Source organism: Berghia stephanieae, chromosome 2 (assembly GCF_034508935.2).
Source record: "Berghia stephanieae isolate SIO BIC M18660-M18661 chromosome 2, UCSD_Bste_1.3, whole genome shotgun sequence".
In the NCBI taxonomy this organism is placed as follows: Eukaryota; Metazoa; Mollusca; class Gastropoda; order Nudibranchia; family Aeolidiidae; genus Berghia; species Berghia stephanieae.
This window is the reverse complement of record NC_088361.1, coordinates 89952185-89967184: the sequence shown is the minus strand read 5'-3', so window position 1 is coordinate 89967184 and position 15000 is coordinate 89952185. Positions and strand designations below refer to the sequence as shown.

Here is a 15000-nt window from a genome sequence, read left to right as displayed (position 1 = left end):
TCATAAAATGCGCCCCATCACTTTAATCTGGTATTATGCTGGGATGATTAGATACCAAAAATGAATTTAACCTTGAAATTGTTTTTAACATCTGAAAATATGGTTTGTATAACTTCAAGAAATTGCTTTCATTACTTCCAATGAAACGTAAGAACATAACTCAAGTGTCAAATTTGTTTACCATAAATTCCATTCAATTTTCAGCATCATTTAAATCATCCCGACATAATACCGACATATTTTGTTGGAATTACTCACATTGTCAAACAAATTGATGTTGGCGTCCACCCCACACAAGTACTCAACGGCGGCCGTGTGGCCGTAGCGTGCGGCTACGTGGAGGGCGGTTTCTCCGGATTTGTTCTGTGTGTTGACGGCTACTCCGGACTCCACAAGGCACCTGATGGCATCCGTGTGACCCTGGCGAGCTGCCCAGTACACGGCACTGTCTCCTTGCTGTGACAAAATAAATTTTAAAAAAGATAAAGCGATGCATGAATGAATCATTTACCAAACAAGTTAAGTATCGTGGAGCAAAATTTAATTATCGTTATAATATTCATAATAAGATGGAATTTTGAATTGTCGTGACCACATAAATTTCCATCCAAATACATAGTGGCGGAGTTCGCCATTGATTTGGGGTAGAGAGGGCGAGGGGGGGGGGGAGAAAGAGTGTGAGAGAGAGAGAGAGAGAGAGAGAGAGAGAGAGAGAGAGAGGGGGGGGGGGGAGAGAGAGAGAAGATATGGTTGTATTGAAAGAGACAGATAGATAGATAGATAGATAGATAGATAGATAGATAGATAGATAGATAGATAGATAGATAGATAGATAGAGAAAGATGGGTAGATAGATAGGAAGATAGATAGGTACAAGTAGGTACAATTTGTATACCTTGTCCTTGATGGAGACATCCACCCCTTTAGTCAGCAGGAAGTTGAGAACATTGACATGGCCACCGCTCGCCGCCATGTGGACTGCAGTCTCTCCGTGCTGGGGGAAGACGTAAACGTAAACAATGGCATAAACAATGCTATAAACAGTGGCATAAATAAGAAATGACGTTTATCAGGTTATATAACAATGGGAAGCACAAATTTTGACGACAAACCTCCCCTCTCTTCTGGTTCAAAACTCATTGAAAGTGTATAACCAGTCCTCCGGGCAACGTGTAAAGGATTAACAGGTTACATATTATTGAATCATAAGGTGGCATAACTATTTTAGTAGCAAGATGTATAGATAGTGTGCGCTTGGCTAAGAAACTCATAACATTGCCATCCGGAAGTATAATGGAGCAACACGCATAACTATGTGTAACTATGAACTTTTATAGTCTGGTTAATACAGTTTAGTGAGAATTACTCATAAACGTGGATGGCAAAAAAAAAAAAACAATAACAAAGACCCGAGTGACGTCAACTTCATTCTATCTAAAGGTATATCCTTATGATTACGGGGCGTAAAAACGAGGATGGATGATCTTCATTGATGATCAGCATTTATTTAGGAAAGAAAATAAGATGCAATCACTCTGAAACCAGAAGATCAGTTGCACACTTCACGTATCCTGTCCCCCGGAGGACTGATTTCACACTTTCAGGGAGATTGGAACAAGTAATTTGACATCATAATATTGTTCACTATTCGAGACAAGAGATTTGTAACATGACACAACCATCTTAATAGGTACTTGTCCGTCCCCGTAACAAAAGCCACGCAAATCTTGAGCATCATCACAATTTTAACAAAGGGCGTTTGAGGAAAGAAATGCATGGCGTCGTCAGATGTCCCAATGTCCTCTCACCAGAGTGTGATTAAAATTGAGATATGATTAATACACATAAACCCTGGGGCTGATTGCTTCGGCGGGTGACAGCACAGACTATGGGTGACAGCAAGTATTTAAGATAGGATATATATATATATATATATATATATATATATATATATATATATATATATATATATATATATATAATTTGTCACAAATATTATATTATTGGAAATATCGGGTGAACCACTGTCAAATGAGACTGGATCAAAAAGGCCATTTTTTTCGTGACATTCAATACCAAAAAAAAAAAAGAAAGAAAAAAGGACACCAAGCGAGTTCTTGTTATTTTGTAATATTCGATTCACTTGCAATCTGGAAAAAAAAGGTAGCAAGGTGTGACAAAGATCCAAATAGTTATTCAAGAATAACAAAGATCCACTCCATTTTATGACATTTAGCCACATTAAAGTCATGGGCACTGTTCAGTCAATCCAATTTTTCATTTTGAGAAAAACAAAACAAAACAAAACAAACAATACAGAAAAAATATAAATAAAAAAAAACTATGGAAGGATCTCGTTTTCATCGATTAACATAGATTAGTATGCACTAGACAACGGTATTATCCGACGTGTACCTAAATGCAGGTCTGACATCTGAACCCACTTATGGGCCTAGTTTAATACTGTTGTAATGGACAATTAAACAATCAAATAAACAGCAAAAAGGAATGGATGACAAATGAAATTCTAAACCTATTTGAAGAAAGACGAAAATGCAACAGAGGGTCTGCAGAATACCAAACATTGAACAACCACATTAAATCCAAATGCATCGAGGCACACGAGAACTATCTAGACTGGAAATGCTGCGAAATCGAAAGAGAATACAAACCCAACCCCCAACAAGCTCACCAAAGAATAAAAGAACTATCAGGGAAAAGGAAAAGCAAAGCAGCAGGAAGTTGTATCCAAAACAAACAAGGGGAACTGCTATTTGAAGAACAACATATAGAAAGCCGATGGGTAGAATACATAGGCGAACTGTACAATGATCCAAATAGAAATGAACCACCACTGAAATTCAAAGAACCATTAAGCGGACCAAACATCACCAAAAGTGAAATTGAACATGCCATGGAACGAATGAGGGATGGTAAAGCAACAGGCCCTGATGAAATATCTGTAGAGGTATTAAAAAGCCTAGGAGATCTAGCAATTGATGAACTTCACATATTATTCAACAATATATACAATACTGGGAAAATTCCAGAAGATCTCTGTAACTCTATTTTCATAGCAATACCAAAGAAAGCAGGTGCAGTCAGATGCGAAAATTTTAGAACTATAAGTTTAATAAGCCACATCAACAAAATACTGTTGCGTATAATTATCAACAGGCTAAGGAATAAGATTAACCCCGAAATCGCAGAAGAACAATATGGATTCCAACCTGACAGAGGGACAAGGAACGCAATATACCTCCTCCGTGTTTTAAGTGAAAGAGCTATACAGGTTCAGACCCCACTATACCTCTGTTTTGTCGACTACAAAAAAGCTTTTGATAGAGTACGCCACGAAGAAATACTAAAACAACTGCACTCCATTGGCGCTGATGAGAAAGACCTCAGACTCATGCAAACATTATACTACACCCAGCAGGCATCTATCAAAATCGGAAACTCTACAGGAAATTCCATTCCTATTAAGAAAGGAGTCCGTCAAGGGTGTGTTGCCTCACCAGATCTGTTTAATCTATACCAAGAAACAATCATGAGGGGCATAAATAATATGGAGGGAATAAAAGTGGAGGTCACAACATAAATAATATAAGATACGCAGACGATACGGTACTCATTGCAACATCAGAAATCCAACTTCAAAAGATTGTTGACAAAGTGGTAGTAGATAGTGAAGCCAAGGGAATGGAAGTGAATATCACCAAAACGGAATGCATGGTAATACAGAAAAACCCCGAAAACAACAACACCTGCAATATAACGATTCACGGCGAGCAACTTACCAACGTAGAAAGTTTTAAATACCTAGGTTCAATAGTGACAACAGATGGAAGATGTAACCGAGACATACGAGCAAGAATAACTCAAGCCAAACAGGCCTTCATGGACCTGGGAAACATTTTGAAAAACAAACAGATGTCGTTCGGGATTAGATTCCGAGTCTTGAAGTGCTACGTGTGGCCAATCTTGTTATACGGATGCGAAAGCTGGACTACAAATGCAGAAACACAAAAGAACATTGAAGCTTTTGAAATGTGGTGCTTGAGAAGGATGCAGAGAATATCGTATACTGCACACAAAAACGAACGAAGAAGTGCTAAAACAAACATACCAACAAAGGAAACTAATGCCCTTAATAGTGGATCGACAACTATCCTTTTTCGGACACATAGTAAGGAAAGATAAGAATGAATACCTGGCAAGTTGTGGAAAAATACCTGGTAAACGCGCCCGGGGGAGACAAAGAAAAACACTCATAGACCAACTGAAGGGCTTCACCAGCCTAACAATCCAAGAGCTGTTTGAAAAGGCAAGAGACAGGGAGGAATGGAGAGAGATAATTCATGCAGTATCCGAAGCCTGGACCAGGCATGGAACCTAGAAGAAGAAGAAGAATGGACAATATTTTGTGTCATTTTTGTTGTTGTTGACATTTCCATTACAAGAATGAGCCCATAATGAATTGGGTTATCAGACCTTCAAATAAGTGGACGTCGGTATTATCCAATCGTTTCTAACAAGTATTATTCAGGTCATGTTTAAAAAATAGTAAATTATTGGGTGAATTACATGTGATATTGAAAGATATTCGCCCTCCATTCACCTACGACCTTTTTTTGTAGCTTCAATAAATTTTTAAAAAAAGAACAGACATATAGCGCCACGGATTCATCATATTCGATGCGTTTTACAAAATCAAGAAGAAAATAAAATAAGACAAAACAAAACAAAGCAAAACCAAACAATACAAAATCAAGAATCTAACACTTTCCTCCTGGCTCTTACCTTCTTGGCCGTGTTGAGGTCGATGTTGGAGGCCATCTCAACAACAACAACCAAAAACAAAAGTAAAAATTAAAACAAAGCAAAACAAAATTGAGAAAAAAAAAATAAAAATAAATACAAATAGTAAAAAACAAAACAAAAAAACAAGAAGAAAACATAAAAGAAAACAAAACAAAACAAAAACAAAGCGAAACCAAACAATACAACATCAAGAATCCAACACTTTCCTCCTGGCTCTTACCTTGTTGGCCGTGTTGAGGTCGATGTTGGAGGCCATCTCGGATAGTTCCTTGAGTCCCTCCACGTTGCCCTCCTCTGACGCGGCGAACAGAGCTGCCATGACAAAGTTCTCAGCCTTGTCCTGTAAACAGACGAAGGAGACAATTGGGAGACATGAGCACATGAATTTGTCAGAACCACCGAGATGTAACATTAACAACTAAAAATTAAAGGAATGAAGGTATATATAATATAAATAAATGAATAAATAAACAAATAATAAATGAGTAAATATATAAATAAAACAATAACGAATCAATGTTTTTCAAATTAACAAATACACAAACACACACACACACACACACACACACACACATATATATATATATATATATATATATATATATATAATAAACAAAACAAATAAACAGTAATGTTGTTGATACTAATGAAGACGGTGACAATAATGATGATGATGATGATGATGATGATGATGATGATGATGATGACTATGATAATTACGATGAATGTTCTTTTTTATTTTTAAAGTACCGGCTCATCTATTCTAGCTAGCTTCGTGGAACAGGGGAGGTTTGGGGGGGGGGGGGGGGGGGGGGGGGGGGGAGAGGAAGGAGATGATGGACAAGATGAAACATTGCACTAAAACCCGATTATCCAGGTCAGAGCTTCGCTACCGGCATCTCGTTTTTTTGTTTTTTCTTTTAGCAAGAAATTAAAACCCTTTCGCTCACTTGCGCGACTGCACTGAGGTTAACGACTGGGTTATTTCAGTCCACCCTCGAAAACAAACCCTTCAATACTAATTTCCCTATGGGGAAGAAACAAAATGGAATTTCATTTTTATTTATTTCATTTTAGCTTATCCTCTTAATACACCAAACGCCGTTTATGGTAGAATACAATATACCCCACTTAGATGATTACTAACAAACATCATGTGTTATTCATTTGTTGTCGTCTGCTTTGTCCTGACACAACTATTATCTATGCCGTGATGAACACACACACACACACACACACACACACAAACAAACACACACACATATATATATATATATAAAATATATAATACCCAGACGTGTACATAATAAATAAACAATGGCAATTATGGGCTTGGTTAAACATTGTTGTAAAGGGCGAATTTTGCTTGGGTCTGGAATAATTCCCATTACAATAATGAGTCCATGATAATTTAGGTTATCAGACATGAAAATCAGAGGTCGTCGATTAATACCCCTATTGTTTATTAGATGTTTACCCCGTAAGTAACAAGCTTTACAAAATATATTATCTCCCACCCAAACTACACAAAAAACAAAACAAAACAAACAAACAAACAAAAACAAACAAACAAAAATACATCAACAAAAGAACAACCAGAAAAAAAAAAACAAGAACCCCCCCCCCCAATAAAAAACAACAAAAACCCCTAAAAAGAAAGACAAAACAAAACAAGAACGAACAAATCAAAAACAAAAAGAATAATGTGACCCATCGTCTCAACCCGGTATAATGTCAGAAGCAAACTAGATGTCGAAAAGTGAATTTAACATTTAAATGATCTGAAATATGGCATTTTAGATTTTTATTCTGTAGGAAACTATTATATTCCACTCCCTTACAACAAAACAAATACACTTTAAGTCTTATTATATTATTTTTGGCCATAAATTCAATGCTCAGCATCTATATTTTATAACCCCGTCATATTTTCGTTTTGAGATGTGGGCCACAAGTTAGAAAAAAATGATGAGTGTCCAAAACGATTTGTAGCAACATATAGAATAAGGAAAATGTCTGTATAATGCTGTACTACTTTGACCCCCCCCCCCCCCCACCACCACCACCACCATTAAAAATTATTTTTAAAAAAATAAAATAAAACATTTTTTAAATTTGGCCAGAAAACTCATCCTTCAAATATCAATCTAATATACGGCCCTCTTCTAATAAAATACTCTTCAAACAGGAGATCTTCTTTTTCAATGAAGTCCCGGGTTTGAGCGTTTTTGACAAGATGAATGTCATTTCAATCGATTGATATCTGAAGGAAGAATTTTCTGGCCATTAAAAAAAAATCGTCTTTTTTTCAGAGCACGACAGAATGGATGTGTACTGAAAACACACGCAGAGAAATAATGGGAAGGCCAAGAAGGATAAAAATGTAGTCTATGTTTAAATAAAAAACGAAATTTAGGGTTGGGGCGATTTAGGAGTTTGGCAAACATGTCGCAAAGACATGACAAAAATGTCTACCTTGACCCTTAGCAGGATGTGGGATGAAAATGGGGTGAGGTAGGAGGGGTGGAGGAGCGGGAGGTGATAGATGGATGGAAAGAGAAAATACATGTGATGACGACGATCAGTACATTGGTCGCTATGGTGGAGGTGATGACATTGATATAGAGAAAGAAGAGGAAGAAGAAGAAGAAGAAGAAGAAGAAGAAGAAGAAGAAGAAGAAGAAGAAGAAGATGAATATGATGATGATGATGATGATGATGATGATGATGATGATGATGGTGGTGGTGGTGAAGATGGCATATTTTTAAAAAAAGCCGGTAAATTAAATATAGGCTTTGTGAGCCTGACTATTTGCAAATATTTTAACTAAGTTCTAAATAATATTTTATATTCTTCTTGCTTTTCTGAGCTTATTTATTTAACACACCAAAACATTTTACATTTTTTCCCCTCGTCTTATTAAAACTATATATCTATTCAATTAAAGAAACCCACAGGGTTTAAAGTAATTTCCATTTGATTTGACTTCCAATTAAAATTTTTGTATCTACAAGCCCTAAGCACCCTTCAAATGAGGCCATGCAGGTTATAAATGAATAAAAACCAACAGGGCCAGTACCATTACTGGGCATTTCTGGATGCTTGGCAACCTTAGGAGGACGACATTGTTCACCGTGCAGTGTTATTGTTGTTGTTGTGAAAGCCTTGTAGGAGTAATAAAGTTAACAGCCATGACGACACTGATCTCGAAACGAAAGAATACTATATCAACGCCATTCATTCTGTTGACACACACACATAAACACAAACGTATGGTAATAATAATAATAATAATAATGATGATGATGATGATGATGATGATGATGATGATGATGATGATGATGATGATGATGATGATGATGATGATAATAATAATAATAATAATAATAATAAGTAGAAGAAGAAGAAGAAGAAGCCTCACCACTGGCCATAAGTTCCTGAAAAGTCGATGTATTTATCGATGTATAAAACATATCATTCCACTCCCCCTCCCCCCCCCCCCCCCAAAAAAAAAAGGAGAAAAGAATGTTTTGTCAGAGCACGTCGGAGTGGTAATCGTACCGCTATCTAGTACTATAATGATGGGGCAACGATAACCATGATCCTGAGACTGCTTCACGCTGGCCGATGGGATCAGTCTCCAATCTATCAAAGCCACTGGCCCGTAAATAAATGGGGGGTCAACACCGAGTCATGATGTCACACCAGACCAGAGGCTGGACAGCAGAAATCACCGAGAGCTAAGGTCATTTGGTAAGTTTTCTCAAAACACAACGGGTTGGGGTGTCAGTATTTGTGACGGGCAATTGCAGGTATTACGGTAGAACATAACAAAAATATGACCCACCGCGTCGATCTAGTATACTATCATCATGTCCCTTTCGTTTGGGGAAAAATCCGATTTTACTATAGCATAATGACAAAATAATATGAGGGGTCCCTCTGAAAAAAACAAAACAAACAACAACAAAAAAAAAAAAAACAAAAAAAAAAAAAACAAAAAAAAAAACAACAACAAACAAACAAAAAAGAAAACCCAACAAACAGAAAAACTACAAAAAACAAAAAACAAAAACAAAACAAAACCCCCCAAATAACAACAATACCCCCCCCCCCACCCCCATAAAAAACAACAAAAAAACAAAACAAATTAAACCAACCATCTATCCAAAGGTAGGAGTTCCAAGAAATATATTTCTCCATTATGCATCCTGTTTTACAAGAAATATATTTTGACGCGTAACGATATCCTGACCACAATGATAAATCTTATAAGGACCAATCGTTAACATTGAGAATCAAAAAATACGTTTTAAAAAGAAATAAGAAAGGAAAAGATTAGATACGATGAACTTAATTATTCCAAAACAGGAATTTATACTGTGTTTACATGGCCCAAGGTAAAAAAATAAAGTTATTTAGCAGGGTAAATTGATTATACAAAATAACAGTAACAATGTATCGTGAACTGATACGGTGAGGTTATTGGAGGTGAATGATAAAAGTATATTTGAACTTTTGCCTTTGACATTTTGATCTCGTTTCCTCTCATCTTCTTTTGTCATGTTCTATGTCTCTAATAAAATGTCTTTGGCACAGATTTTAAGACGTGCGGTTTAAAAAAATAACTAAACAAACAAAAGTGAAAACGAGTCGTTTTATTGGCCTCCCATTAAACGAAAAAACCCCGCATATTTTGTGAACATTATGTACACATTACGGCTCAATCTTCAACAAAACTTACGCCTCATCAACATTCGTCTCCACTGCCGGTATGTACGGTTATTGTCAATGGATGGCCTTGCTCGGGGGGCGGATCAAAGGATAGGGATTTCATATGCACGGGATAAATGGGTGATATACGGGGGGTGGGGGGGGGGGGCTCAATTGTTGTTTATAATAATATGACACCCAGTCGGTTTACAGTGGCCAGTCATAACACTCTATAAAACACTCTATAAACTCGTAGGTTATTTCAGAGCTTAAGTTTTGCAGAATCGACCAAGGGTTAAAGTGAATATTATGGTGGGGACTATAAAAATATATAACAATAACTGAATATAACAACATGAAAAATAAAACACACACACACAAAAAAAAACAAAAACAACAAAATAATACTCCTTAACGTTTCAGGCGCAAAACTCTTATTCAGCCAAGCGGCAAAGTCAATTAAAAGTATTACTTCACGTAAAATAATATATAATATTAACGTATTATTTTTGCTGGTAACTGGAAGGGTGTTGAGCCCCAAACGTTCTGAATAAAAATATTTTCGAAGATGATGCATAGATATTTTTTTTTTCATTTATTTGGTCAATAGTTTTAAAGAATTGGCTGGAAATACCATGTTTATCTGTTCCGATTTCCCCATGGGTGTAATTATACGTCTGCGCCTCGCCTGCGCCTGCGCCTACTTTCTCCGGGGAGGTTTACGCAGAGACGTGCCAATGTATAATTCAAGAGGAAGTCTCCCTGTTTTGAATATATGAACGTATGGGCTAAGTCCGCCACTATGATAATAATTAATAAAATGCCAAAGATGAGGCCTTTCTCTCTCTCTCTCTCTCTCTCTCTCTCTCTCTCTCTCTCTCTCTCTCTTCAGAATCAATACCGGAACCGGAAATACAGTAGTGTTGCAATAAACATCAGATAGACTATCTGTTAGATGACAACCCAGAACACGGCATGATCTTTTTGTATATATGTGGCCCACTGTCTCAAAACAAAAAGTAAGTCCTTCAGTGGCATTAGTTCCACAGCAATTGCTTGTTATCCTTTAGATTGTCTTTCGCAAAAATCGGGATGCATTCAGTTCTGGAAAGCGAATTATTTATCGCCACAAATATAATATGAAACTTGGGGTTACTTTCTATTCGTTACGGTGGAGAATAGAATAGAATTTCTTACATTGTAACATTCTGAAAGTTTGTGTTTCTTATCGAGTTAATTCTAAATTCGCATTTAGGGGGCCTCGATTCATTCCAATATAATACCATTTTTGAGGCGATATGTCATATTTAATGTATGTATGAATATATTTAGTCAATGGATAGAATTTCTCAAAGTGACAAACAAAAACAAACAAAAAAAGGGGGGAAAAAACCCCCAAAAAACCCCCAAAAAACCAAAACCAAAAACAAAACCAAACAACAAACTATAATCTCACATTTCTCGTAATTTTTGGTTGTAAAAAAAAATCACTTCTAAACTTTTGATTCATCACCATATAATACAAGGAACGAAGTTGACGTCACTCAGCTCTTTAAAAAAATCGTTTTAGACATTCTATTAGTGATTAGTTTTCGGTAAATTATATAAATCAGACTATACACTTAAAAGGTTACACACGGTTTTGTGTGTTGGTATATCTAATCTGGCTGGCGGATGTTGTACTTTACTTAAACGCATAGCTGCAATACTCTGTAGTGGCGGTGGAGGACCTAGTGTTTTATTGATGTCGATTGCTACAATTTCTAAAAGTAACCCCCACCCCCCACCCCATACCCACCACTAAAATATAACATCTCTGGTCATTTTTAATTTCAAAATCACTTTTAATATGACCATTTATGCAGAGCAATATCCACTAAAACGTGCTCAAAGTGCTTTTACACACCTGGCTCGCCGCGACATATTAATGGTTAAGGGTTGTTGCCCAATCGATCAATGCTATTGGGCAACATCGACATAAAATATAATTTGGTTATAAAATTCTCGAGCTTTCGGGCATCAAAACTAATCGAAGTAAATTTGGCTCGGGTCCCAAGTGAATGCATATTATAACATGAGCGTTTTACCCTTTTCTTTACCCTTTGAAAAATTAACTTACTAACACTGATGGTAAAGGGATCGACTCGGTGCAGAAAAAATAAATTTGTCTGAGTGTATGTGTGTGTGTGTGTCTGTGTGTGTGTGTGTGTGTGTGTGTTTGTGCGCGCGCGCAGATGGCATTCATACTTACATACATACATTAAAACATACATAATACATATATACATACATAATAACATACATACATACACATACATACATACGTACATACATACATCATACATACATAAATACATACATACATACATACATACATACATACATACATACACATAATATGCACATACTTAATTACAAACCAATTTACACGTGCAGACAATATAGCGTAATATAGCAAATATTCACTTTGGCAAAAAAATACAAAATAAATCCCCAAATTGAATATATAAATAAATAAATAGATAAATAGATATATAGATAAATAAATAAGTAAATAAATTACTTAATTGGTCAAACCAAACTTTTTTTAAAAATAACAGTTGAAACTCACAGTTTATAATCTCACTGGTCTAAAAATAACACAGCACAAATTGTCACAGTTTGAGCTAACTTTATCCATGGCGAATGAACATGGTGAAATGTAAACAGAACAGATTAACAGACTTCAAAGCATGGTGTAAATTTCGAAAAGCAAGTGTTGATCCCAAGTCCTTACAGGTGACACATGAGAAGTGTTTAAATTATAAGGCCAAGACCTTACAACTGACACATGAGATCAGTTTAAACTAAATAAAAAAGGCCGCAGACAGACACGGCACGTCAACATCCTCGCCAAACCCCATGCCCAAATACCAGGGCACAAGACACAAGGACGTGTCCTCAGCACAACAGATGGTTCGTATAATTGGACGGTGTTAAAACAAGTGGGCTATCCCATAGTTTTACAAAACTAATACATAATATACTTTTACTCTTTTGGAAAAACGTGTGTTAAAATTTTGGCCAGTAATCTCGTCCTTCAGATATCGATCTATTTCAATTACCCTCATCTTGGCAAAAACCTGGGACCTTTTACAATACTCCACACACTTAACTGATGGGTAGGCTAGACGTGTGTGGATTAAAGAAAAGGTCCTGTTTACAAAAACAGACTGTACTGTGAAAAGCGACAACCAATGTTTGTTGTTTGTTTGTTTGCTTTTTAAATTAAAAAAACAAACAAACAAAACAAACAAATCCAGTGGCAGCAGCTTCCAATGGTGCTCAGATTACTATGTTATGACGATCGACCCAATCAGCAAATCCCTTATCGCATTCGTGCACCGTCGCAAACCCGCCCGGAAGCTTCGTCACAATACTCCCGTTCAAGTGGCTAAATAGACTTCTCAATTAATTTATGAGATGCAAATGAAAACTTATAATACCGATGAGTTCAATATGCAGCGTAAGTAATTATTTCATCTGATAAATATCCAATAGACAAACATAGGGGACTTTTTACGTGATAAATGCTTCAGGCGAAAGAAACAGTAAATACGTTTCGACTCGAGCTATTGCAAGAGACAATTAAATTCTTATTTTATCTGGAGACTCGTTTAACTACATACAGCCTAAAAATAAAAATCCTCTAATAACTATAAACTGGGCCCCATGACCGGCATCGAGTTAAAAGAGGCGGGGGGAAAAAAGGAGGGGGGGGGGGGGGTAACAACAACGACAACGAAAATTGCCAAAACAAAAGCAAAATAAAAACAAATAAAACCCAAAAACCAAAACCAAAACCAAAAACAAAATAACCAATAAAAAAAACCAAAAAAAAAAAAAACAAAACAAACAAAACTATTAACAATATATATATATATATATATATATATATATATATATATATATATATATATATATATATATATAAAGAGAAAAATAAACCAAACAATAAAATCAACCTCTTTACCCCTCGCCCCCCCACCCCCCCCCCCCCCCCCCCCCACCTCCACCTTCCCGAGAAAAAAACCCAATATATTAGAAAAGAGAGACACAAGTCAAGCGGAGATTAAAAAGACTACGCCTAATGTAGGATGACTATTAATATTTTCAAACGCCTACTGTAGATATTAACTATTAATATTTTCAAAGTGAAAATGAAAGCAACAAGAGACTTGGTTCATGTTAAATGAATCCCCCAAGGCCATCCAATAATTATTGAATTAGATAAACCTTTTTCTAAATCAGACACAAGGCAAGATTTTCAAAATCTCAGGCTTCCTCAATGACAGAAGACATTAAAAAAACAACAACCTTCCCCCCCCCCCCCTTAAAAAAAAAACAAAAACAAACAAAACAAAACAAAACAAACAAACAAAAAAAAAATAAAAAAAAAACTACACTAAATAAAATGACAACATCAAAAAAAATATTTAAAAATAATAAAAAAAACAAAAAACGAACAACCCCCCCCCCCCTAACAAACAAAAAGAAAAGCCTGAAGCTTTACAATTGGTGTTGAAATGACCTAATATTGTCGCAAACGCCATAAAAACCCAATAACAAAAACAAATTATAAAGCTCTCCAAGCACTCCCAAGCCAACAGCAACATTGAACATGTCGGACAAGATAGGGTGTGTTGCAGGCGCCATAAAACGTGTCCAACTCTATTATTACTGATGGATGTGCATAAAACCACTACAGGCAAAAAAAATAATAATTATAAAATAAGAAACAAACCAACAACAAAGTTTTACAGGTGGTTCCAAGCCAACAGCAACACTAAACGTTTAGAACAAGATGGTATGTGTTGCAAGCGCCATAAAACCCCTAAAAACAAAAACAAACAAAGCTTTACAAGCGGTCCCAAGCCAATAGTTAAACTAAACATGAAGGACAAGATAGAATAAAATTCTAATTCTTTTTTTTTTTTCGACAGAGATAACGATGTCACCGACCAGGTACACGTTTTAGCCATTGAAAACGGTGAGATAATGTAACTGAAGAATCTTTTTTTCCGAGGACTCAGTCAACTTTGCGCCGCTTACAGCGGGACTCAAACCAGGGGACATACAAAGTAGAAGGTAAGTGCCATAACATCATACCACTGCGGGACAAAGGCGCACAAAGGCTGTTTGACACAGGTCTGACTCAGGTACAAAATGCATTCTTTGGCTTGTTTTAACTTCAGCTTTTAAAAATAACAAACCCATAAAACAAACACGTTCTCTCCAATTAAACATACCTTTGCGCAAACTGGCAACTTCAAAACACATGCTCAAAGGTGTAGAATACCCAATATATTGGGTGTCAGTATTCAGCATTCAGATCCCCCACCCCCACCCCTGTATGCGAACCAAATTACGTTCAAGTTAATGTGAACATTTAATGTTATATAAAAATAGTTCAAGGAATCAAA

At 36.2% G+C, this 15000-nt stretch overlaps 1 protein-coding gene across 18 annotated transcripts in view; it reads right to left on the bottom strand.

Annotated features, from left to right (window-relative positions):
• LOC144965798 (death-associated protein kinase 1-like) overlaps positions 1-15000 on the bottom strand; it is a 179222-nt gene that overhangs the window by 23221 nt on the left and 141001 nt on the right. For all 18 annotated transcript variants that reach the window (XM_078901520.1, XM_078901521.1, XM_078901539.1 and 15 more), the window contains 3 exons: positions 5045-5164; positions 896-994; positions 259-456 (listed from right to left, as the gene is read on the bottom strand). In XM_078901520.1, the coding sequence (XP_078757646.1) occupies positions 259-456; positions 896-994; positions 5045-5164 (417 nt within the window). The remainder of the gene's footprint in view (positions 1-258; positions 457-895; positions 995-5044; positions 5165-15000) is intronic.